The sequence below is a fragment of the Camelus dromedarius genome, chromosome 27, assembly GCF_036321535.1.
Source record: "Camelus dromedarius isolate mCamDro1 chromosome 27, mCamDro1.pat, whole genome shotgun sequence".
In the NCBI taxonomy this organism is placed as follows: Eukaryota; Metazoa; Chordata; class Mammalia; order Artiodactyla; family Camelidae; genus Camelus; species Camelus dromedarius.
This window is the reverse complement of record NC_087462.1, coordinates 21482942-21509394: the sequence shown is the minus strand read 5'-3', so window position 1 is coordinate 21509394 and position 26453 is coordinate 21482942. Positions and strand designations below refer to the sequence as shown.

At 47.9% G+C, this 26453-nt stretch overlaps 1 protein-coding gene across 1 annotated transcript in view; it reads right to left on the bottom strand.

The window, feature by feature from the left end:
- Nucleotides 1-384: 384 nt before the first annotated feature.
- Nucleotides 385-26453, bottom strand: part of NSG2 (neuronal vesicle trafficking associated 2) — a 48882-nt gene continuing 22813 nt past the window's right edge. Inside the window, exons 4-5 of the mRNA XM_010980414.3 lie at nucleotides 4191-4301; nucleotides 385-662 (exon numbers count right to left, since the gene is read on the bottom strand). Coding sequence (XP_010978716.3) covers nucleotides 471-662; nucleotides 4191-4301 — 303 coding nt within the window. The 3' untranslated portion in view covers nucleotides 385-470. The remainder of the gene's footprint in view (nucleotides 663-4190; nucleotides 4302-26453) is intronic.

The window sequence follows — 26453 nt, the reverse complement described above, 5'->3', positions numbered from 1 at the left end:
CGGCCCGCATCACTCACCAGTTCTGTCCCGTCCGAAGCCCACACTGCGGCTACCGTTTCTCATCCGAGAAGCCAAGCCCAGAGAGCGTCTGTGGCCTTAACCTCCCTTCAACATCTTCCAGATACGGCCAGTCTAACCCTTTGTTTCCTTCCTTTTCTGTTTTTAGATTTTCCTAACAAATGAAAAGCAGTGGCTTTGAAAATATCTTACATGGGAACAGTCAACACGAAACATGCCTTTGTACATGAGCCTGACTCGGGGACGGATCAACAATACCGAAGGACGAAAAGAAATACCGATTCGGACAACTCCAGTGCGCGATATTTTCGGTGAGCTCCCCCCCATCCCACCCCCGGCCCCCGCCCCCGCCCCCAAATCCCAGGAGTACAGTGTTGTCTTGTAACTGGAGCTTGGCTTAGCCAGCGGGGGTCCCCCTCTCCGCCCCCCCACTTCTGGCTGGGGGTGAGCCTCTAATGGCCCTGGGTCTTGGGCGGCTTGGGCTCGTGGATGACAGCAGCGGCTGACAGCCACGGCCCAATGGCCCTGGCAGTGCTCTGCTTGGCCACACTGTAGTGGCTGATGACTGTGTAGAAGCGGCTTCTGGAGCTAGGGTCCTGAGATGAGTAGTAAGCATCCAGGGAGGCCGGGATACAGCGCTTGTGCTGGGGAAGGAAGAGACAAGGGTCAGCCGGAGCTCAGTGGATAGCTTCCAATCAGCCCTGCAACCCAGCCACCCCACCTGGGGGGACCTAGCCACATGGGGCTGTCACCCAGAGGGCAGGTGATGGCACCTGGCGCTCAGCAGGCTTTCCCCAACACCACCGCCATCCCCACCATCAAAGCTGCCACCTCCTTGAAGCCAGGAGAAATAAACTTGATGTGACTAGAATGACGGTTCCCAGGGGCGGGGAGTGAGGGTGGGAGAAATGAGTGAAGGGGATGTCAAAAGGTACAGACTTCCAGTTACAAAATAAGCAAGTCAGGGGGTGGAATGTACAGCAGGGTGACTAGAGTGACTAAAACTGAGTTGCATATTTGAAAGCTGCCAAGAGAGTAGATCTTAAAAGTTCTCATCAAAAGAAAAAAAAATTTGTTAACTATGTAGGGTGATGGATGTTAACTAGACTTACAGTGGTGGTCATTCTGCAATATATACAAATAGCAAATCATTACATTGTACACCTGAAACTAATATAAGGTTATATGTCAGCTATACCTTAATAGAAAGGAAAGGTAGGAAGGGAGGGAGGGAGGAAGGAGGGAAGGAACGAACGAACGAACGAAGGAAAGAGAGAGAGAGAAAGAGAAAGAAAGAGAGAAAGAGAGAAAGAGAAAGAAAGAAAGAAAGAAAGAAAGAAAGAAAGAAAGAAAGAAAGAAAGAAAGAAAGAAAGAAAGAAAGAAAGAAAGAAAGAAAGAAAGAAAGGAAGGAAGGAAGGAAGGAAGGAAGGAAGAAAAAGAAAGAAAGGAAAGAAGGACGACAAAAAGAGAAAAAAAGAGAAAGAGAAAGAAAGAAAAAGGAAGGGAGGGAGGGAGAAAGAAAGAAAGAGAAAAAAGAAAGAAAGAGAAAGAAAAAGAAAGAGAAAAAGAAACTGGTGCTAATTCTAATTCAAAATGGACAGCTTCTGCTCACTGATGGTGCAGCTACAGCGGACACAGCATTGTGAGGGCTTTAGCTGGCTGCTTCACTCATCTCCCAGTTGCTTCTCTGTGCTTGGAGACAATTTCTATTTTATTCCCTTAATTTTCTACTTGTAACTCTTTTATATCAAAAGCCTTGGTTCCTAACAACATTGATATAATTGTACAGTATCTATCAATTATCAAAATAACAGCAGTATCATGAGTAACAGTCAGAGGAAATGAACACAATTTCTCCGCAGCTCTCTGTGCCCTAAGAATATATTGCAGTTTGCTTGTGCAGTTAATATCCTGTGTTCTCTAGTCTTTTGGAATATTTACTTTTTTGGTAAGTTTATGTCCCCAACTTGACATACAGCTAGATTTGAGCTTGTTTTTAGTTTCAGGAATTACTTTTTATTTATCTATTTAAAAAAAAAATATGTCACACAGTGGCATACATCCAGGACAGATGTATAGCAAGCTATACCAGGAGGAGCCCTTCTCCTCATCCTTGTCCCCTCCTTTCCCTCCCTGATGCTCCCCCGACCCAAGTCACTATTTTTCTTAGTTTTTAAATTTATCCTTCCAGAATATCTTTCTGAAAATATAAGCAAATATCCTTCACCACCCCTCTTCGCACACAAAGGTCGCACTTTTGCTTCTTCCTTATTATCCAGGAGGGGATTCTGCATCCATGTCTGGAGACCATACCCCTTCACTCATTTTCACAGTTGCTGGGAATTCCACCGTGTGGATACATCATAGTTTATTCCACTGTCCCCTGTTGATAGCTGTTGACAAGTTTTCAGAACCTCAACGTCTAACGATGAAGAATGTCGTCTTAGGAAGTCGTGTGGCGGAACCAAAAGACATGTGGTTTTAAGGCAGAACGTCCCCTATTTGAGTCCCTCACTTTGAAAGGTAACAGCTTGTGATGTCTTGGAAAAAGTCTCTTAAGAAAACACTCTTAATCTCTGTTTCCTCAGATATAAAATGGGGGCAATAAAAACTATTTTTCAGGGGGTGGACAGCTCAGCTGAGGTACTGTTTATGCAAATGTCTAGGAAAGAGCATGACATACAACGGGTGCTCAGTAAATGGTCACGTGTAAGTGTTCGCATCAGCTGTGCTGGCTCTGAACCAGAGTCTGTCTTTATTACCACTAACACTGACAGCCCTGAGCTAGAGGCCCTTGGCTGGCTGATTTTACTTAAATTCTCTCCTTAAGGCTTCACAAGAATCCTGTGTGCAGACATTATTAGCATCCATTACAGGCGAGAAACTGAGGTTCAGAGGTGCGAGGGGATGCCCAGGGGGCATGCAGCCAGTTCAGAGGGAGGAGCCCAGTCAGGGAGTCGGGAAGGGGCTGGCTGCAGGTCCGGGGGTGGGGGGACCTCAGAAGCACCACACCCTGTCTTCACGTGTCTGCAGGGATGAGGAACCAGCCATCAAACCAGGGAGACCCACACCAAGGCAGAGCGCTCTGATCATGGGACAGTCTATCTGGAGCGGGAGCGAGCGCTCCCTGACTGTGGATGTGTGGTCCAAAGCCAGCCCACCCCCTGACGCCAGCACTCTGGTGGGCGCTGTCTGGGAGGAGACCCTCGACAGCCTACTGGAGACCAAGTTCTTCATGCAAGCCTGAAAACTCCTTGCCAGACACATTTGACTTTTTTTATTGTAAATTTTTAAACTGCATATCAAAATTTATTTTGAGTATACAACTTTTTAGAAAGAACGAAAATAATTTTAGACCGCCACCATCAATTTCTTTTTGGTGTTACTTACACATTTCTTTATACTGATTTTTTTTACATCATTCAATGCCTTTATTGAGTGCATAAAGTATTTTTAATTGAGGTATAGTTGACTTACCATATTATGTAAGTTTTAGGTATGTAACCGTAATTCACAATTTCTAAAGGTTATACTCCACGTATAGTTATTATAAAATGTTGGCTATGTTCCATGTGTTGTACAATATATCATTGTAGCTTATTTATTTTATACATAGTAATTTGTACCTCTTAATCCCCTACCCCTGCCTTCCCACCCCCTTTCCTCTTCCCACTGGGAACCACGTCTGTTCTCCATATCTGTGGTTTTTTCTCTTCTGTTATGTTCATTAGTTTGCTGTATTTTTTAGATTCCACATATAAGTGATATCATACAGAATTTGTCTTTCTCTGTCTGACTTATTTCATTTAGCATAATACCCTCTAAGTCCATCCATGCTGCTGCAAATGGCAAAATTTCATTCTTTTTTATGGCCGAGTGGTATTCCATTGGATACGTATACCACATCGCCTTTGTCCACTCATCATCGGTGGACACTTAGTTTGCTCCCATATCTTGGCTATTGTAAATAATACTGCTATGAATATTGGGGTGCATGTGTCTTTCTGAGTTAGTGTTTTTACTTTCTCCAGACATCTATTACATTTTAAACGGTCTGTAAGGGAGCTTGCCATACCTAGAATTTGAATGCCAATGACAAGAAGACATGGGTAAACCCTCTAGTTGAAGTTGACAGTCACCCAGAGCCAGTCCCCTGCCAGAAGCCCCTTACCTTATAGACAAACCCTTCTGGGCAGCTGTGGTCATAGGTGAAGGCTTTATAAACCACCAGGAACACGATGCAGGCGAGGAAGGCTAGGGCCAGGCTGACGAGGATGGTGACCTGGAGGAAAACAAAACTGAGAATCACCCAGCCTCAGCTGGCCTGCCTTCGGTCCGTACGTGCAGTCTCTGAAACCCGGATGGATATGGGAGATGTCTGTCTGAATCCTATGGACAGATGCTGTCCGTGAGAAAAGTCCTGTGCACGTGCGTGTGTGTGAAGCTTTAGGATGGTGTGCTATCGTGATATAAGGAATATATAAATATATATTTAGTCTGGTTCCTGGTCCCTGGCACAGAGCTAAAACCCTTGTAATTTCCTCAGTGGTAAGAGCCCTTCCCTGTGCTAATAAAGGACTGTGGCTGGTGCTGAGGATGCAATTCAGGGAGAGATGAGCCTGGGGCAATGGGTAGGTGGGAGGAGGATAGTTAAGGAAGGACCAGGCTAAAACTTGGGTTTTACCTCCAGGGTGACAGAGAGCCCTTGAAGTTTTAAGCAGAAGGTTAAAGGTTAAGGTTTTATTTTATTATTATTTTTTTTAATGAAGGTACTGGGGATTGAACCCAGGACCTCAAACATGCTAAGCATGTGCTGTGTCACTGAGCTCTACCCATCCCCAAATGTTAAGGTTTTAAGTGACAGGATCAAAATTGTTTGGAAAGATGTCTCTGGGGGCAGCAGGGATGCAGGTTTGCAGGGGCAAGGCTGGAGGCAGGGAGGCCAGTGGGGAGGTTGATGCACTAGGGCATGCCCCAGACGCCGAGGTCAGACCTGGGGCAGTGGGGGTGGAAGGGGTCGATGGCTTAAGGAGGCCTGGGAGGTGAGCAGAGTGACATGAAAGGGAAGGAGAAAAAAGCTGTCTCTGGGGAGGAAGGGCGACGTTTGAGCTGGGTCTGGACTCCTATTCTTAATGACTGAGTCAGTATTGGCTATTGGGTGGGTGGGATGGGGAGACTGAGGCTTCTGATTGGTTCCAGGGTGAGATTTTTCTTGACGGCGGATCTCCAGGGGCATCCTGCAGCTAGCCTCCTCCCTTTCTGACAGATTAGATTTCGTGGAAGTCAGAAGTCCTAGTGCTTGGTCACAGCCCCAAAGCTCCCAGTGTGGTGGGGCAGCCTCAGAGGACCCGGGGGAGAGCCCTCACTTCCGCACTGAGCACCCCTGAACGTGAGAGCCGGCCGCACATCAAGGCTGATTGACGGGGTTTATGTAACCTGGTTGCTTGGAGACGTTCTAAAGCTCTTGGCTCTGCCTCCTGAATGTAACAGCCCGGGACTAGAAATAAACCAGCTCTCGGCGCTGGATTTGAGTGTTTCCTTAGAGATGTGGTTCTCCCTGCTGCCTGCCTCCCTGCTCATCCGTTCATTCACTCAGCACGTTTATTAAAGGGCCCACTGTGAGCCAGACGCCACCACACAGCCATCGCCTGGGGAGCTTACAGCAGGGTGAGGGTCAGACGCCGAACAAGCAGATCACCAAATAAATATTACAAAATGAGACCTGAGCGGGATCTGGAACAGCGCATGTGAGGGGAGCCTCAGATCGGGTGAGTGGTGGGGGGACAAGGAGCCCCACAGAAGCAGCTATACCCTAGACTGAGGTGCAGCCCCAAAGACCCTAAAAAGAAGAGGAGCTCGGGGTCCTAGTGGGCCAGGAAGGAGCAGTCTGCCTGAGATGAATGGGACAAGGGGGAGAGAGCACTGGGGCAAGGCCCTGTAGGACTTTAGAGACCAAGATCACCCTTGTCCTGCCCAGGAGAGGGGCTTCCTCCAGCGAACAGCCCAGTGCTTTCCGGGGAACGTCCAGCTCGGCCTGACCTCCACCTGCCACCCTCTAGCCTCTCAGGCCAGTGCTCCCCAGCTCACAGGTTCCCCTCCTCCCACCCCAGCTCTCTGAGAGCTCCTGCTGTCATGCTTCTCTGGGCCTTGGCCCAGGCCTGGGACACCTCCCCGCCTTCCTCATCAGCCTCCTGGTCCAGCCCAGAGGCCCGTTCCCCAAACACCTGATCCCGCCCTGCTCTGTACCCAGGCCTGCTTGCGCCTCCCCGATGCCTCTTCACATCCCTGATCCCTGCCTGCACTGGGAGCGCCTCAGGCAGCCCCCAGTCTCATCCTTTCCTCTGTGCCCGGCTCTGTACCTCCCCCAGGGGGGGCCCGTAAACACTTCCTGAACTGAAGTGCTGAAGTGAATTAAGACTGGGGCACATTCACACACACACACACACACACACACTTTCTTCCCAGACACACAAACAGACATGCAACATGGCCCAAACCACGCTGCGTTCATGAGGGATGGGCCACTGAAGCCTCTGTTCTTTTCCACCCCTAGTCTCTCTCTTTTTTTTTTTTTTTTTTTTGGTTAATTTATTTTTTAATGGAGGTACTGGGGATTGAACCCAGGACCTCGTGCATGCTAAGCACACACTCTACCACTGAGCTGTACCCTCCCCCACCACCCTTAGTCTCTTATCCCCATTTTATTGATGGAGAAGCTGAGGCTCTGAGAGGTTAACTGACTTGCCTAAGGTCCCTCATTTAGTAAAAGATAAATGTAGACAATGCGTCGAGATGCCTCCAGGCCACCTTGGATTCACCAAGCCAGAACCAGCCTGGTGTCTTCCCCTCAGCTGTGGTGGGAGGCAGTTCTGCCCACCCATCTTTGTAGCTTGATCTCCCGCAGACATCCCTACCATCCCTCGCTTCTCCCCCCAAGCCCCACCCCAGTCAGCCCCCAGCGCCTGGAGCTTCTGCCTCTAGCGTGGTTTGTTGATCTCTCTCCACCATCCTCATCATAATTCCCTGGGTCAGACCAGCATCACCCACCCCTGCCTGCAGCGGCCTCCTCGTTGCTCCCCTGAGCTCCAGTCTCCCGGCTTCCAGACCACTCCAGACTTTCTAACAAGCCACCCTGGTCACGCTGCTTCCCAGGTGAATGAGCTGTCACACCTACGGGGTCAAGTCTGAACTCCTTCCAGAGCAGACAAGGTTCTTCCCGATGGAACCTCGATTTGCCCCTTCCGCCCAACCCCATCTCTCCGCTGTCTGACTGCACCCTCGTCTCCCCCACCTCCAAGTTCTTGCACCCGCTGGTCCCTCTGCCCGGAAGGCCAGCTTCCCCTTCCCAGTCCATCAAGTCCCTGCTCATCCCAGATCCAGTACAAGCTCTTCTCTTCCCCAGCGTCTTCAGGTGATATTTGGCCACTGCCCTGTCTGCTCACAGCTCCCAGAGACACTTGTCCCAGAGTGTCTCGTTATTATCCCCACTTCACAGCTGTGCACACTAAGGCACACAGGCGCAGCGTAACTTATCTGAGGCCAAGTGGTTATTGAAGTAACAGGGCCTGATCAGAACTCTGGAATACCTGATTCTGAAGCCCTCAATCCCAAAAACTACCTTAACCAGCCTTTTGATAAGTGTTTCTCAGCCCTGCATCTGCATTTGCTTGCAAAAATGCAATGAAGCAAAGCGAAGTGTGCTGTAAACTTCTTCTGGGAGGACATGTCACCATGGACATGAAACCCCGGGAGTTAGAAAGAGGGAAGAGAAAAACAAAAACCCTCCCACCATCTGCCAAGTCAGGACGCTGATCTAGGACCCTCCTTACGCCAGGAAACATCAACTCCATTAACATCCATGCACTGTAGCATCTCGGCCCCACAACACCCAATAAACCACCCTTCTTTAGGAAGAATGCAAACCCTGGAAACCTCAAAGCAATAGAACCACTCACATCGGGGAAATTAAACTTTGTGGGGAGAGAAAAACAGAGCCGCCCGACAGACATTCGTCTTTTGTATGTGACAGCTGGAACCTCCAGAGACAGAATGAGGCCGCCTGGCGCCTGGCGCCTGGCTCAGCCCCAGAGATCCTGACAATGGGGCTTGAGCGGAAAGTGCGAGGGGTCTCGGAATCCATAAATTCTGCCCACATGACACCCGGGTTCCCTGGGCCTCTCCCCAGGACCGGGCAGTGAAGGGAGCGGAGTTTTTGGAACCTGACTGTCTACCCTGGAAGCCCAGCTCTGTCACTTATTTGCTGTGTCCCTGGACAAGCTGCTCGCCCTTCAGAATCCTCCGCTTACTTCTCTCCAAAATGGAGGTGACCGTGGCCACCTCACACCAGCTGTTGTTAAAGCAGAATGTGGTAGCGCCCGGGGATCCTCAAGGAGAGGCCCGGCCCGAGGTAAGGACCTTAGTCAGCATCCAGGGGCAGCACCCACGCAGTGCATCACTTTGTGTCCTCACAATTCTGTGGGGAAGGTACTATCACTGGGCCCATTTTACAGATGCCTCTACCAGAGGCAGGTGGAATGACTTTACCTATATGAGGCAGGTGCAAGGATTTGAACTCAGGTCTGTCTGAGTCAGAAGTCTGCCCACTAACCATGTGTTCTACTGCCAATAAATCTATTACTACATTAGAGTTTATTTTTATTAAAAATGTACTGAACCATTCTGTGAACAAATCCATGAGAATCCAGCCACCATCTCGAGTCCGTTTTCACACTCTTGCTCCTTGCACGGCCACGTGCATCCCTGCCTAAACCTGGGGCCCTCTGTCCCTCCCCATTTCAGCCATTGGTGGCCCATCCAACTTTCTCTGATCACGTGGAACGTCGTCACGTGCCTCGTCCAGACCACCCCAGAGCAAGGCAGGTTTTAGCAACACGATGCAAAATGGCCCCAAGTCATTACGCTAATCCACACAAAACTGTCAGGAGGTACAACCAAGATGAGTAATGCAAATGGCAAACTGCCGTGTAAATGCAAAAGTGATAAACTGACACTTCTCACTGCTGCCACTGTCATCCTCACAACCGCGCATCATTAGAGCTGAAATGGGTTGTTATTTCCTCAGCACGAGGACCATCAGGTGTCACGCTGTGTTACCATCATCTGCAACCTGTCCTCCCCGACCCACTAATAGTCCCTCGGGGACAGGGCAATGGCTTCTGTCTTTGGGCTTCCGAGGGCCTGAGGGTCCTACTATTTAAAGCATTTGCTGGTGACTCATGTCGATGGGGCAGAAAAGCACCTCAGCCATGGGCCACCTGCCTCCCCCTTCCAAGCCATCATCCCCATCGGCCACCAGCGGGACCTTCCTAAATTATTCCTCTGAACCTTTCATCGTGCAGCTGAAGATCCCTTGTGAGCCCGCTGGGTCCGGGACCTTACTGAGCATCAGAGCCACCTAAGGAGACTGATCAGATGCAGAGCCCCGCGCCCGCCACTCAGAGAGCCAAGTCCCCTTGGTTCGCACGGCTCCCACAAGTCAGCATTTGCACCCACGTCCAGGAGGTTCGGATGCAAGTGACCTGGAGCTTGCAGTTAGATCAAGACAAGAGCCAAAATCCTATTCTGGCTTCTGAAGAGAAGACAGCAAGGAATTCCTGTCTTTGATGGTGGGACACTCAGCGCTTTACAGAGATGACGTCACTCCGTCCTACCCGGTGTCCCATAATGTTGGTACTGTCCATATTCCTGTTTCTCAGACGATGAAACTGAGGATCGCAGGGGTTGGGGAGTTGTCAGGATTTCCCACGCCATCAGTGGTCGAGCCAGACCTAGAAACCAGGCCTGTCTGGATCCAACACACATCTTCTCCCCTCGGTGCTGCCCTGTCCTCATGCTCTGCCCCTGCTTACCTGTCCCACAGTACCAGCTGCTACAGCCCTGGGCAGCCTCACACAGACACAGAGACACACGCAGATGCACAGAGACACAGGGAGACACACACCCATGAGCAGATACACACACACAGACTCACACACAGACATACATAGACATACACACATACACTTGCACACAGATGCACACAACACCACGGACATATGTAGACACAAACACACACAGATTCACAGAGACACACACAAAGACATACAGACACACAATCACACAGACATACACACACATAGACACACACACACGGTTAGAGTCCCAGTTCCGGAAAGTTCTAGGCTCTCTGCTACTGGCATGACTTTCCACGTCCTCCCCCTGGAGGGCGTGTCCCACACACACCAGGAAGCCTTCCCAGATCTTTCCCTCAGGAGTGAGGACTGCCTCGGTTCCCCGGCACTCCATCCTGGCCACAGTCCCCTCTTGCTCTGTGTTATCATGACATCTTGACCCATCAGCCCACCCCACCCCACCCTGGGCTCCTCCAGGGCAGGGACTGGACATCACCAATCCTCCTGCCCAGCTCTTGGCCGGGGCTCAGCCCTAAGAGTACATGAGTGGGCTTCAAAGGGCTCACACCCATTTCTGCCCTCCCGGAGCCAGGCCCCAGAGCAGGGCCGGCGGTGTCCGCCACCTGGGGGGTCATCCACACTCGTGCCACCACAGTCCGAGACACAGCGCTGCCTCACTGCATCCCAGCCCAGCCTTGTTTAGACGCAGCCTGCATCCGCATCTCCATGGAGACGCCAGCCCTGCGGCCCAAACAGCCCGTTCCATTAAGCTACTTTCATTCCTCAATCCCCTTTCTTGGCAGAAGAGTTGATCAAAAAAAAAAAAAAAAAAAAAAAAAAAGAATCAGGTCAGCAAAATTGGTTTGGAAAATTAGAAATCATCTCCAAGTTCCAATGTGTGGCACTGCTAGGCATGCCGGCGGGGGGCTTCTGAGCCAGATAAGCCACTCGGCGTCTGCCTGTAATTCCTGCAAGGGCGAGAAGCAACGGCTGCCGATAATACAGCCGCGCACTCAGCGGGGTTCCCCCCGGACAGAAGGGGCCGCGCTGGGAGGCGGCAGCATTTCTGCCCCTACTCAATCTGCTGCTTTTGTCCGTGAGGAGGAAGGGCTCTCTCCCCAGCCTCCTACCTCCACATCCGTCCCACCCTCCACACACACACACACACATACACACCCTACCTGAAAGGAGTCTGGGGGCAGTTTTCACAGGATGGAGTGTTAGCACGGTGGACCTGAGTCTGCGGCTCCTGGAAAGGCCTGCTCGCCACGCTGGCCCTCGGCTGGCACCTGTGAACTCGGGTATCAGGAGGGCCCCCACCATTCCCAGAACTAACAAGGGGGGCTGACTGTGCCTTAACTACACAAACAATATGCTTTATGCTGAACACCTGCCCCTTCCTTCCGGAGTCGGGGACCCGGGCACCTGCTAGGCTGGGGGTGCCGATGTGACCAGCCCTCCAGCTGAAACCCCGGACACTGAAACTCTTACGAGTTCCTCTCCATAAGTGTGCCCCCAGCTCACCACTGGGGGAAGTGAGTGTGTCCCACGCGACTCCACTAGGAGCGGCCCCCGGAAGCTCCTGCCTGGTGTCCTCTGGACTCAACCCCCTGCACCTTTTCCCTTTGCTGTCTATGCTTTGTGTCCCTTCCCTGTAATGAAATATTGTCACGACTACAGCTGTGTGCTGTGCGCTGCGAGCCCTTCCAGTGATGCACTGACCCAGGGTGGCCTCAGCGCCCCACGCTCCCCCTTTTGGGTTCCCCTGAAAGGAGAGGATCTTATTTTTCAGAACTGACAGCAATGGCTATGCTTTACCACGAACGCTGTGCCTTAGAGGCAGGTGCCGGGTTCCCATCATTAACCCGTCCCTTCCTGCCCCTGAGCCCTGGCCCCAGGAACATGACTTCTCTGACCCCTCGCCTCCGGGGTCAGGACACGGGTAAAGGTCTCGCTTCTCCCGCACAGGAGGAGCCTGGGCCATCGCTTTCCCGTCCCTGGATGTGAGTGGAGCCTATCACTTGGTCCTAACCAACAGAGCCGAGCAAAGGTGAAAGGATGTCACTTCAATGATTATGTTCCACCACCTAAGACTGCTTTGCCAGCAGACTCGCCCTGGAGACTCCTGTCCACCCCTCCCCTCTCCCTGAGGCATCCTGACCAAGGTTATCCCTGGCTGAGCCCCGCACTGGGAACTGGGAACAGACACTCTCTCCCCTACCTTCCACCTCAATTTGCCCTCCAGGGATGGTGAGAATCCATCACATGAGATTCCTGGGGTGTGTAGGGTGCGAAGCTAGGGTATCACTTAGGCCTCCCATCCTGAGCCTCAGGCTCCCCTGTGCTCTTCTCAGGTTACTGGCCGCCAGGTGAACAGAGCAGCTCTTCATCTGCCATGTGGGGCCCGTCCTTAAGTACAGATCTCCTTGGTTGGCAGGGAGCCTCGGAAGAAGAGAGTGGAAGGATTCTGGCACCAAAACTTCCCCCTGGCTCTTGTCCGTCTACGGGTGCTGGTGTGCAGGCCGATCCCTCAGCCACTTGGCACGGTCAAGGGCTCACCATTCTCACCCTGAATCGCACCCAGCAGCCGAATCTACCCTCCAATTGCGAATGTCCTCAGGTCAGCTGTGTATGTTTCAGGCGGAATAGCTTTCCATCAGTCTGTTCTGTCTCAATAAAGAAACAAAAATGAGGTGGCAGCCAGAGCCTTGGCTTAGAAGCCAGAAACCCGCATGTCTAGATTCTAACCCCACAACCTTCTGGTCCTCTTATTACGTTTCCTGGACCTCGGCTTTCCGAGGATGAAATGAGATCGCTGTGTGAAAACTCTGAGGGCAACACCTGTCTCAGAGCCGGTGCTCAGAGATGCTTGTCCCAAGATCTAGAAAGAATAAACACACCTCAGGATCTAAAATCGTGTGCCCTCTGCCTGCCTCATGGGTCCACATTTTCCATGATTTTTTTTTCATACCAAACAGACTGCGTTCACTTAATTCTAATGAGTTCATTCTCTCGTTTGGGGTTCATCAGACTCACGCACATAGCTGTGAATGGCAGTAATCAGACGGACGGAAACAAAGACCCGTGGGGTTAGTGTTGGCTTGTTTGAACTGATTAGAAGAAAAGAAATTGGATTTTTTTGGGGGTGGTGATTTATGAAATATTGGGGTGAAGCTGAAGACGGCCATCACGTGTCCACACGCAGCTCCTCCCCCACGGCCTGTGTGACCTCAGACAAGTTCTGTGACATCGCTGAGGCTCAGATTCTCCATCTGTGAGATGGGAGTTACGATGATCCCTAGCTCCCGAGGCACTGAAAGGCAACACGAGATCGCTCAGATCACCTGCCTGGCTGTGGCCGGAAGCAGTGCGCGTGCTCAGTAAGTAGCTCCTAAGTGAATGTGTCAGAATGATTTCCGCCACGTTATTGTCTCTTGGGTAGAAATGCCAACCCTAAAACGGCAGGACAGGTCTGGAGGCTGAGCATCTGTTCTGTTTACTGCCTGTACCCTGTTTAATTCCTCGGGTAGGGTCAGTTCCAAGGGCAGGAGTTGGCTTTGCTGACGGACTGCGCTCCCATATCCTGGATGGTTTCACTGGAAAGGCTTAAAATGGACTTCAAGAATTATTAAACCTGGGGTAGATGATTTAACTTTATTTCTTATTAACAACTCTTAAAAGCAACCCTATAAGGCATGTCTTATTTTTCCTGTTGTATAAATGAAGAACATAAGACCTGAAGAAGCTAAATCACTTGCCTAAGTAAACTAAAATAACAAATAGAGAAGCAGCATTTGAACCCAGATGTGAGCCCCAAGGCTGCATGTCCCTTCCACCCGCTCCACTTCCTCCGGAGTGGCTGCTCCCAGAGTGGCTGTTTGGAATACAAAGGTTCGCTCCATCCCAAACCACAAAGATTGTGCATCACACTGTTTGGCCAGCTCCCCGTGGAAGCTCCCCCCAAACCCATTAAAGAAGTCCATCCTCTAGGGCCCCAGTGAATCCCACTGAGTAAATTGCCTTTTGAAAGGGAAGGGAAAATGAAACATCTGTGGCCTCAAACTTCATGTGAGCAATAATTCAAGAGTCTCTCACAACCCAAAAAGGGCACCTCCCCACGGAGGGAGGAACCGAATAGAAGCGTGGTCCCGGCTACAGCCAGCAATTCATTCATATTAGTGGAACCCTTGAAAGAGAAAAAGCACAATTTAAATTGGAACATTCTAAATAAATAAATAAATAAATAAATAAATAAATAAATAAATAAATAAATAAATAAATTGGAACATTCCAAAGCAATAACTCATTTCCCAATTTAATTTGCTATTGGCATAATCATTAGAAGGAAGAAACGAGGGTCCGCTTATGTAGGAGATAAATCTCTGGCCTCCTGAAGTATTTTTCATTTTGAAAGTGCAAACTGGTGTTCAACTTGGACCAGAGGATGTGAAGACCTTTGAGAGTAAGCCTCTCAGAGGCTGGAGAGGCTGAGAACTTCCTTCACAAGGTTGTGTCTCTATCAGGCGATCAATCAAAGGCAAATGCAGGACTGAGATCTTAACCAGTGTGCTTAGATCTCAACAACCTATTGAAGGGAGGAGCCAACCTTTCTTGATCACCTACTATGTGCAAGCACGGAGCCAACAAACCACAACCCTGAGGGTGAAGGGCCAGGTGTGGGGACTGGAGGGACCTGGCGGGAACAGGTCCCATCCCCCAGGGACAGCAGCTGCTCAGCTCCAGACAGCTGTTGTCAAGGCGGGGAATGAGGCCCTCCTATGGCTTCTCTTCTGCATTTTCAAGAAAAGACAGAGATTCTGCACATAAGTGAAACTTCCCAGTTCTTAAATTGGAGGCAGAAGAGACAAGGCTATGCTTTCTTTCATCATTCATTCCAAATCTTTCAATGACCCTGTAAAGTCAGTCTTTTTAACCCTCTTTTATAGGAAATAAGGCTCCAAAAAGGGATTGGTCCAGCATCCCAAAGCCAGTAAAGGCCAAAACGAGGACTTGCTCCCAATCTGTTCTGGGAGGGAGGGGACACAGTCCAGCGTGAGGAGGAGAGTGTGACTGGTCTGGGGCTAAGTGGAGAGCCAGCCCCAGGGGGGCACCAAGAGCACTGTGACACTTACTGTCCAGGGCAGCATGGGGGATTCCAGGGGGGAGCACGTGTCTGCAACACAGCTGCAGAGAGGCCCAGCTCTGTCCTCCCCGGAGCGGGGATGTGGGCCTGGAGGAGGAGGACCTAGCATTCACTGAGCACCCGCTACAAGCCAGGCCCAGGACTCTACACGCATTCCTTTACCCCGTCCACACAGCAGCTATCTGATGAAGACGTCATTATCCCTGCCTTACCGAGGGGACTTTTCCCATGGCCGCCTTCCCAGTCAGGCCAGGTGGAGCCTTCTCATTCTGGAATTTGCTCGAAACACCCGCACCTTCCTCCCGCCTGGGCTGTCAGGCAAGGAGAGGCCTGGAGCTTCCACTGCGATGTTGTCAGTCACCAGCGTTTTGTAAAAATGGTCCAGACCAGAAGGCCTCACAAATTTTACCAGGGTTATTTTGCGCAAAGTGGAACCCAGTAAATTAAGATGTCACACGAGCCTTGCTGTTTGCACAGGGAGGCACGGCAGCTACAAATCTGTCCCAACGTGTAGGCACCTGGGCTTTGAGCAGATAGGTCATGAAATTTGTTTACTGCTGCTGTGATTACGATTTTTATTATTAAGAAAAGGAGAGGCGTCCAAGGCTTGAGGGCCCAGGCAGTGGGGCATCTACTCTCAGCTACGCAGAGACTGGGACGCAGGCATCTAAAAAGGAGGCAGTGTCAGGTGATGCACGAGGGAGTCAGGCTTTAGCATCGGCCTGGCCTGGGATCCTGTCTCTGCTCCACCACTTACTGGCTGTGTGGCCTTAAGCAGGTGGCGCTACCTCTCTGAGCCTCAGTCTCCTTACCTGCAAAAACGAGATAAAGCATAACACCCAGTACCAGGCATATCGGTAGGACTCCCAGAGACACTGGATTAAAGCTCCCAGCAACGTTGGATATTATCGCTGTCACTGTTATTGAAATGCATTCCTTAAGAAGTTGCCTGTAGAGCCACCTGCTTGATGCCCTGTCACTAAAATAGCAGGACGCCTGGCTGGACCTCTTAATTTCATCAAAACGGTTTGTTGAGTCACCGCCTTAATTAACTTTCCCATGGCTTCACTGGGAAACCATGTTTCAGGCCCTTGCCTTTCGCCCCCGCTCCCTGGCTCCAGATAATGGAAGTTCCCATCTCACAAACTGTTCTGACTCGACCAAGATGAGCAAATCACCCCCAGACACACAAGGATGCACCCACGGCCAGCCCGCGACACTGCAGGGACCTCTCCACACGGCATTAAGACCAGGGCTCGGAACCTAGTGAAATCACCTTCCCTCAACCGAGCTCCCTACAGCGGCTGCAATCTGGGTCCCCGCTTTGTGAGCTTATCCAACTGTGACCTCCGGCTGTGTCTTCCCAGCAGCTCTGGCAGAAAGAGCTGGGCATCGTGACCCCGAGTGAAGGGTCAGCGTGTTTCCTATATTCAAAGCTGCTCTTGGCAGGGTTGCGGGAAACCGGGGTGCTGGGGGTGAGGTTCAGGTCAGGGCTGCTTCCTGGGTACAGAAAATAAAGCGGCACAGAAGATACGGAGTGCAGAATGTTCTCAGCTGCAGGCTCCATGGTGGGAAACAGCATGGCAGCTGAGAAAGCCTGGTGGGACTTGAATTTTGACTGAGCTGTTTCCTTCTTGGGGGGCCCTGCTCTTAAGGATTTCTCTTGGTAGCCCCTGCATCTGCCAGGGCTTGACTGCAGTAGGTGTTGGATAAATCTGTGCTAAGTACATAAATGCCATCTAACTAGTTTCATTCATCTTATTTTCATCACACCCCTACCTTTTTTCCAGAAGTGACTTAAGGCAGCTTACAGACTGCGTGATTTAGTAATCACCAACATTCACTAAGTGTTCCCAGTGTGCCGAGTTCTGCCCTGAGCACTTTAAATGGTTTGCCTTTTACGTCTTCACGACAATCTTCTGATGTAGGGGTTATTATTATTATTGCCCCCATTTTACAGATGAGGAAACTAGAAACGGAGTCAATGCAAGGGACAAGGATGGGCGTAGGTCAGAGCAGGTGTTATAACAGTGCCTATACTTGCAGCAGGAGTGGGGGTGATAAATTGGCTCAAGGTTTTCTAGAAGCCTAACCAAAGGCAGGAACAGAATCTGTTATAACATTCAGAGTCCAGGAGAGTTCAGAGCCCAGAAGAGAAAAACAAACTGATTGCTCAGAAGATGCACAAATGGTTTCTATCCAACCATTTGTCCTGGGCGAGCCACTTCTATCTCATCCTCTGTTTTCTTGGCTTTTTTGGTATTTTTCTGTACAAAGGGAGTGATTGCAGCAATGTTTCCATCACAGAGCAATCACGAAGGTCAAAGGAGACAATAAATGCAGCAAGCCCCGTGCCTGGAACCCACAAGGCGCTCCATCAATAGTCACCCTGTCTTATTTCTGGCCTTTCCTCCACCTCCACTTATTGAAGGAGGCATCTTGGAGCGTGGGTGTTTAACTGTAAAATCATTGGCAAGGCAGCCCAGCCAGCTCATTAATGCCTAAAAAGAAGAAAGGAGCTATGGAGGGCTATTCAAGCATGCCTGCTTCTGAATTTCACGAGCAGTGGGCGGCTGAATGTTTCAGAGAGTTCCAGCCTGGGCCCCGCTTAAATCCACGTTAAAATGAGAAGTGCCTCTAACTTCCCATCACAGTGCCCTGCCCTGGGAGGCGCAGGAAAGTCACTCTTTTCACTCTTTTCTGTCATCTCCTGCAGCTGAGAAACGCAATTGATTTTTCTGGCCTTATTTTCATATTTTAAAGAACGGTTTCTCTAGGGCTCCTCAAAGAACTGAAATGGAGAAAATCTCATTCATATTTTACCATGTAACCCAGAGACTGATCATGCACTGACAACAGATACTGGTGGAACACCTGGTCCACAGCAGGCTCAGGGCTAGCCACAGGGGAGGCAGAGGTGACATGTACGTGGTCTCTGCCCTTAGGAGAGCCTTTAGGAAGCCTGCACTGTGATGAAGAAAGCACTTGGGTAAGGGTGCCAAGGAGACGGTGGGGAGGGGTGATGCAGGCAGAGAGAACAGTCTGTGCAAAGATACAGAGGGAGGGGTGGTACATGATGGTGAAAGATGAAGCTTGAAAGGTAAAAACAGAGGGCAGCTCAAGAAGGAGCATGGGCGTGACTAAAAGAGTGTATTGTACTGGAGAGCCAACAGGTGTTTAACATCTGGTATTCGCTGGCATGGAAATTGGATGGGTGGAAACTGAATTGGAGGAGATAAAATTGGGACGTAGGAGAACCAGCCAAGGGATCTAAAAATAGTCCAGACCTATATAAGCATTCCATGAGTGTCTTCTTCTCAACCTAGTACTGAGCTAGGTGCTTTGGGAGATACCAAAAAAAAGGAGATAAACTTATGTTCATGGGGTGCCAACTGGATTTTGATGCCTTACGTATGTCGTCTCATTTAAATATCAGTAAACAAGATTAGTATCTCCATCTTACAGATTAAGAAGACTAAAGTTCTGGGGGGGTAAAAAGAAGTGAGTCACATGGAGAAAGCCCATGAGTAAGGCAAGGGGCTGATGGGCTCCACGCCCTGCTGGCCAGTGTGGCCCCACCCTGCAGACTAGCATCAGAAGTGGAGCAGGAAAGGAAAGACACTTTGCTGCATCACTGTGTGCAGCCTGGAGAGAGATGCTGTCCTCTAGATCAAAGGATGACTAATGTGTGCCTAAAGATTTATCTGTAAATACAGGGCCCCGAGCTCTATTAATATTCAATGATAAATGATGTTGCTTTCAAATCACATTCAAATCGTAGCTGTACGCCAGCATCCTGGGAACACTAGATTGTGCGCCATGTGTGGTACTTCCGTGAATCACCTACACCACCTACCTCAGGGCCTGGGACGTGGTGGCTACTCTGTAAATATTTATTAACTGAATGGAGCACTTCAAGAAAAAAAAAATCACTGAAGGGAGTCACAATTAAGAGAATGACAACAGGTGCATTCCAAAATGTCATCTTTTAAAGCTTTGGAGAGGTAGCTGGGTATACACGGAATTTGTTTATTAATTCTTCACATATTTACTGAAAACTACCCACACTCTCCTCAAAACACTAAGCCAGATGCTTTTTGGGTTACTTCTGTTTTGTAAAAAACTCAAAGAAACATTTCTCTACTCCTTCAACTTTTCTAGAGCATGGAGAAAGAAAAAAGCATGTACATTCTCTTTACAAATGCAGCATAACACTAATAACCTTACCTGACAAAGCACAGAAAACTCAACATAACCTCACAATATTATTAAAGCAACAATTTTAAATAATATATTAGCAAACAGAACTCAGTGGTATACCAAACGAGGGTATGTAAGAATGAATTAACATTTAAAAATCTCTCGGTGTAATTTACCATAATGCTAGGTCAAAGAAGACGAACTATATAATCATCTCCACAAATGCAGAAAGGGCATTTAGAGAGGAAAAGCCGTCAAAATCTAAATGGTGAAATGCTAGAAGCAGTAGATCTGAAAGTAACGACCAACGCAATTAGACAAGAAAATGACATTAAGAGTCCAAGAATTTCAAAGAGGAAATAATGTAAGAAGACTAAATATCAGGAAAAAGATGCAATATTAGTATTGATACACACATAGAAAACCCAAAGAACCAAAATTTTAAACAAATTACTAGAAACAACAAGAGAAGTTGGTAACTGCCTTGTGGCAAACAAACTGTACATAATACAAAGGCATTTGTATTAAGTATAAATAATAACTTAAAAATTAAATTAGAAAATATAATAGAAGAAAAGGGCCCTTTTACAATACCAACCAAACATAAGTAAAACACTCTGGAATAAATCTAACAAGAACTGTAAAGGTGATTTTAAAGGTCCATGGAGAACCTCAAAAGAAGACTTCGACAAATGCAAAGTTAAATCTTATTTCTAAACAGACTCAATGCTTTAAAGATGTTGCTTCTCTTCAAGTTAATCTATGAATTCATGTAACCCAAATTAAAAAGTTGACGGGAGTTTTTTGGACCTAAAATATATTAAGATTTATCTGGAAAAGCAAATGTGCAAGAATGGGATAGGAGTTTCTGGAAAGTAAAAGAAATAAGGGAAGAGTGGTCTGCAGATTTTAAGATGTATTATAAAACTATGTAATTGAGACAATTTGGCATTATCTCAGTTTTTAATAGCAAATAATTTTCAGATCCATGGATGAAAAAAGAGCAGAGAAGTAAACTCAAATACATGTGGGAATGCAGTGCCTAAAAAAGGTGGTTTGTCAAGTCAAAGAGAGGAAGGATTAACAAATAATCACAGATCAACCGGCAAGCTGCCATTCAAAGAGAAGTGCAGTTGGACTCCCACCCTACTCTTCACAAATTCCAGATGGATCCAAATTTTAAAATAAAAAAATAAAATCATAAAAGTAGCAGAAGAAAACATGTGTTTAAGGTGGGAGAAAGCCTTGATTTTTATAGAGACGAGTGTACTCATATTTTCCTTCACGCCTTCCGGAGTTTGTGATTAATTTGAGTTAAAGCAAAAGTAAGAAATACTGCAGGCTTAAGAAAGAAGTTACGCCATAAACAAAACGAAAAGGCAAAGGACAACTGAGAAAATACCAGATAAATGAGAGTGACTAAGTCCTCAGCTTTTGGAAGAGGCCACGCAAATCAGTAGGAAGGAACAGCAAGGGGTCCAGCCAAGTAGGACGTTTTCCAGGAAGGACGCAGTCAACGGTCAACTGGTACATGGAAAACGGCTGGAGCTCACCAATAATGAAAGACATACAAACTTAAACAAAGCTGAAGCACCGTTTCCTACCTCTCAGAATGGTGACGCTCTTCAAGTTTGCTAAAACAGGTGCTGGCAACGTGGGGAGGAAGGCATTGGTAGGCACGGTGGAGGATATATAGATTGGTGGGAAATTTTTAGAAGATAACTTGGCAAAATCTATCAAAATTGAATATTCACATTCTCTCTCAAGAGGCTTTTTAGACAAAGGTTCTCATATCTTACAAATATACTTGTAAAATACATGAAAGGTGTGTGTGTGTGTGTGTGTGTGTTCACTAAAGCAGAGTTCTTAGCAGCGAAAGACTGAAAGCTAAAACAACAATAGGGCACTGATTGAGAAAGATTTTGAAAATCCTCAGTCTACAGTCATTAACAAGAACAAAAAAATCTCAGTGTGCTGAGTGGAAAGATCTCTGAGGTATATTATTAAGAGAAAAAAAAGCAAGATTTAGAAGAATGTATATAAAGTGGCCCTATTTGAGAAAATGAAAAAGAATTATCAAATGTGTACACGAATATTATATATACATATGTATACACACACACACACACATATGTGCTGACATGAAGAAGATATCTCTGGATAGAAACATGAGAAGCCATTCCTGTTCTGTTCAACAGAGCTTTCTGCAACATGGAAATGTCCTGTAAATCTGAGCTGCCCAGTACGTAGCCACTAGGCTCACATGGCTATTGAGTACTTGAAATGTGGCTTGTGCGACTGAGGAATTAACACTCTGAATTTTTTTTCTTCATTTTGAGTCATTTAAATGTACATAGCCACGTGTGGCTAAGAACTTCCAATCTGGATGGCACAGACATAGACAATGGATAGTTTGGGTGAGAAGGATTATGAAAGGAGAGGAAGGGAGATTTTTAAGTTTTTGCCTTTCTATCCTGTTGTAGTAACACGTGTTACTCCTTTTTCCTAGTTTAAAGCAGATTTTATTTATCTTCAACCTATTATCTGTGTAGAATATACTCTATACAGCAATCTGAATGCTCTTCGAAGGGTATTTGATTAAGCAGTGTCTCCAAAACTTACTTTATTTTTTTTCCTTCTAGTTTTATTGAGATATAGTTGACATACAACACCGTTTATGCTTCAGGGGTACAGCGTAATGACTTGACTTGCAAACATTATCAAATGACTTCCACAGTAAGTTTAGCATACATCCATCATCCCATATAAGTACAAAATAAAAAGAAAAGGAAAAGAATGTTTTTCCCTGTGATGAATACTCTTAGGATTTTCTGTCTTACCAGCTGTCATATATAATGTGCAGCAGTGTTAATTTCATTGATTATATTGTGCATCACACCCTTAGTAAAACTTACTTATCTGATAAATGGAAGTTCATACCATCTGACTATTTTCATCTAATTCTTACTCTTATTTTAAAAGTTACTGACCACCTCTTGTTTTCAGGGTCCCAGAATAGGATTTAGCCTCTTCTACAATCAAGGGTGGTGTCTGTCCTTGAGAGGCCAGGCTTTCACAGGCCATGGAATAAATACATCTAAGGAAATGACTGCACTGAGGAGGTCAAGTTGACAAACTCTCCCTAACGAGTAAGGTCCCAGAGGAAGCAAGGGTCAGTTTTACATCTGACAGCTGGAAAGAGAGGAGCGGCTACTGGGACAAGCTTCACCCAGGAGGTGTTGGCTGAGCCAGGCTTGCAGTGAAAAGGTGATCACTAGACCACGGGGGAGATAGAAGCATTCAGGGTGGAGGAAACTGTTACGCGGAGGAGTGGAGGCAAGAAAGGGCAGAGTGTGTCCAGGATTCCAGGAGTGATTTAGGTTGGTGAGAGGGGAGTGAAGGCAGGAAGGAGGGGGGGGTTCTGAGGACCAGACACAGTAGACCAGGGAGTCCAGATGTCACCCTGAAAGACGGGGGAAGCCCCGGAATGGTTTTAAGCAGGAGAAAGAAGTGATCGCATATTTCCAACTATCTCATATTTTATTAAGTCCCTTAGGACCGTGAGAGGTCCTCTGTCTTCACCTTTACTAATTCTTCTAGGGCTCCAAATCTCCGGGAGACAGCTAGGATAAGAAACTGAATACTCGACAGATCTGACATGTCGTGGGGGGCAACAGTGGCATAATTCCTGTTTTCAGAACCAATAAACATGGTGGAAAACCCGAAGCCAAGGTGTCTCAGCCTCGGCACCGCTGACATTTTAGGCAGGATAATTCTTCGTCGTGGGGGGCTGTCCTGTGCCTCACAGGACATTCAACAGCATCCTGGCCCTCAGCCCACTAGGTACCAGTAGCGTAGATACACACGTCCACGGAATGGTGACAATCATAAATGTCTCCAGACATTGCCAACTGTCCCTTGGGAGCAAAATCATCCCTAGTTGACAGCCACTGTCTTAGAACATCTCAGACAGAAGAGCCTTTGGGGGGACCATCCCACCCAACTTCCTCATTTTACAGATGAGAAATGTGAGGCCCAGAGACTAAGGCCAGAAACCAGGTTTCCTTACTCAGTTTAGAAACCTTTTTTTAGAGTTTAGATCTCTTTTTCTTAGCCTCAGAGAAATGCAGTTAAAAAAAAAAAAAGTTGGAGGAATTTTAAATCAAGTCCGTTTCCTCTAGCTGAATATTCATTTATTTTCTCTCTCTCTTCTCTTTCCACCTCTCTTCTCTCCCTGATACACACGATTCAGTCTAGAATTCTATTTACTAAGTTGTTTTTCTAGTTACAAATGCTACCAAAATTAATAATAATAATAATAATAAAAGATTATTAAAACATCCGTCCTTCTCTAATTCAGCATTTTTTTTTTCATTTCTTCACAGTGAAAAAGCAAAAGGGAAGATGGCTAACATATATCAGGGGCTCCCATGTACCGGGCACTCTGCCAGTCACATCCTGAACACAGTCGTTACAACCCCGCTCTGAAGGGGGCGCTGGCATTCCCGTTTTACTAAGGAGGAAACTGAGGCTCATGGAAGTGGGGGGACTTGCCGGAGATCATACATCCAGGGGGTTCTAGAACCAGCATTCGAACCCAGGTCTGTCCGAGCGCGTAGTAAAACTGAGTTCGGGTGGTGGAGACTTGGAACGGGCTTCACGATTGTCGCCCAGGTGAGAGCCGACTGCCCTCGGAGAACCGAATGCCCTCACAAGGGCTGGGATCGCAGGGCTGAGCTGCTTGCCAGCATCTCCAGGAGGAAGCCGGGCCTGTGCGGCAGTTGCTATGACGACTAGCTTTCTTACAATTATAGAACATGGTGGTGACACGAGAAGCCGCACAGACAGTCACTTTGTTGGGACCTGTCTTCCTCTGACAGTTTCAGGAGCTTAAACATCATAAAAATTTTTTTTTCTCTTAAATCCCATTTGAAATAATCACATACTGCAGCAGCAGAGGCCCAGAGAGCAAGAAAGTCAGGCGATTAACCCTCCCGCCGACGGTCGGGACCATGAGGCCAGCCACACAGCAAGCCAGAGGAAAATGGCATTTCCCCCTTGGGCAATTCTTGCTTCTCTTCTTCCTTTTGGATCAGTGCATTCAGGACTTGGCCAAACAGTGTATTTAAAGAGGAGAAAGAAGACAAGAGCCAAAGGAAAGCTGGCCTAATGTTTGGCAAATAGCAGGGAGAGGAGGCAACAATCTTGTCTTCTAGCAACCGCTTTGCAGTTCCGTTTAATGTAGCCAGTTGCCCATATGTGCAGGGTTTCCTGCTGTCACCTAATCAAGCTACCATGGGATGGTGTTAACTTACCCCATTTTGTCCTCACGCCAGGCCTATGATGCAGATCGCATTAGCCCATTTTACAGATTGAGAAACACAGATTCAGAGGGATGAAATGACTTGCTTTAATTCACACAAACCCACGGTGTCAAATCCCCACCCCATGTGTTACCCCTCTTCTGTATTGCCTTTCACTCGGAAGTGTGCTGGTCAACCGCCGCAGGCCAGGATGGGGGCGATGCACACTTTGTAGCATTTGCTCAGGACTCTGGTGTAAATTCTACCACCATGGTTGCATACAGACTTCCCACAGTTTAACAACTGCTGTGTAAACTTTGAGTCGGCCAACGCCTACTGGAGACCCATACGAAATAATAATATTCACTAAACTCTAGAAATCTTCTGCACTAAACCTAGTAACAAGTGACTTGCTTTATTGCAGCATTCATTTTTTGAATCCATGAGTGTTGATCAGTGTTTGAATCAATGACAATGAGAAGCCGGCCATAAAACAGCCCAGTCATCAGGCCCTTCAGTGACTGGAGTGGACACTGTGACCCAGCCCCCCATCCAAACCCTGAGCACTTCCCTCCTGAGACAGATGTTTTGTTTTCTCTCCCAGGGAAATGTTTTGTTTAAAAAAAAAATGAAAAACAAAAACAATGTTTTGTTAAAAAAATTGCTTTTCAATTCTCAATAACAATATATGTTTTTGAAGGTCACTGTAATAGTATAATTCCATCAGGGCAGGAGAAAGCACACAGCCATAAACATAAATTCGCACGTTAATCTGATTTTCAATAAAACTCTAGCTAGGAGTGCAATAATGAACATCAAATACCATTGCAGCCTTTCTCCACCAAACACTCACATGCAAATTTTTTCCACACCAGATAATGACTCTGCTCCTAACCCAGCAGGCAGTGTTTTTAATAACTTACCTAAAATGTTCCTCAAAATTAAAAAAAAAAAAGGAGAGCAATAAAAACCAAGACAACAGATAATAAAGTAAAATTTCTTATCTCCATTTGCGGCTGTCAGCAAATATTAGAGTCCCACCAATGGGAGGCAGCCCCTGGGGTTTTGATGAAAAATTGGTAGGAGCAAATGGCAAAGCTGTAAATGAGGTCTCCCCTCCCGGGGAATGTGACATCAGGAAGGAGACATTTATGAGAGTATGTCATTGCAAGAAGACAGGGCCCCGATTTTAAATAAAGATACTGAAAATGAGGCAGCCAGGGTTTTGGTGTTGATCAATGTGGAGTTTCTCCATCAGCCAAGAGGGTTATTTTGTTTGCCCATTCACCTGTTTAATTTATTTATTAAAGACATCATTTGGTGCCTCAGGCGGCCAGGCACTGGCTAGGCTCTTGGGGTGCAAAGATGCAAAAGACGCCATCCCACCCCAAGTCAGTGCGAGACACAGCAGGTAAGTTGCCGCTGCCAGCACTGGAACTGGAGGGTTGTGCAGCAGGGGTGGGAATCCCGAGGAGGAAGGACAGGCTGCACTCGGGCGGACAGACAAGACCACACAGACCAGAGATATTTGAGTTGGGTGCAGAGGGATGAATAGGGAACTTGCCCAGGGGTGAAGGTGGAAGAGACATTCCAGCTGGAAGGGACAGCGTGAACAAAGACAGGGAGGCAGGCAATGTATGGTGTGGAGAGGGGAGGACCAGGGCTTTGGGCAGGTCAGGGCATCTGTGGGAGGAGGCAGGTGAGCAGCAGAAGCTGTGGCAGGGTGAGAAGGTTGGCACTGCCTTGCAGGGACATGCGCATCAGGGAGGGTCCTCCTTCGGGGAGATGAGAAGGCGGGGCAGGAGGAGAAAGGAGAAAAGGGACAGACAGACCCAGAAGGAGGCTGGACCCGGAGAAGATGAGTGAAAACAGAGATG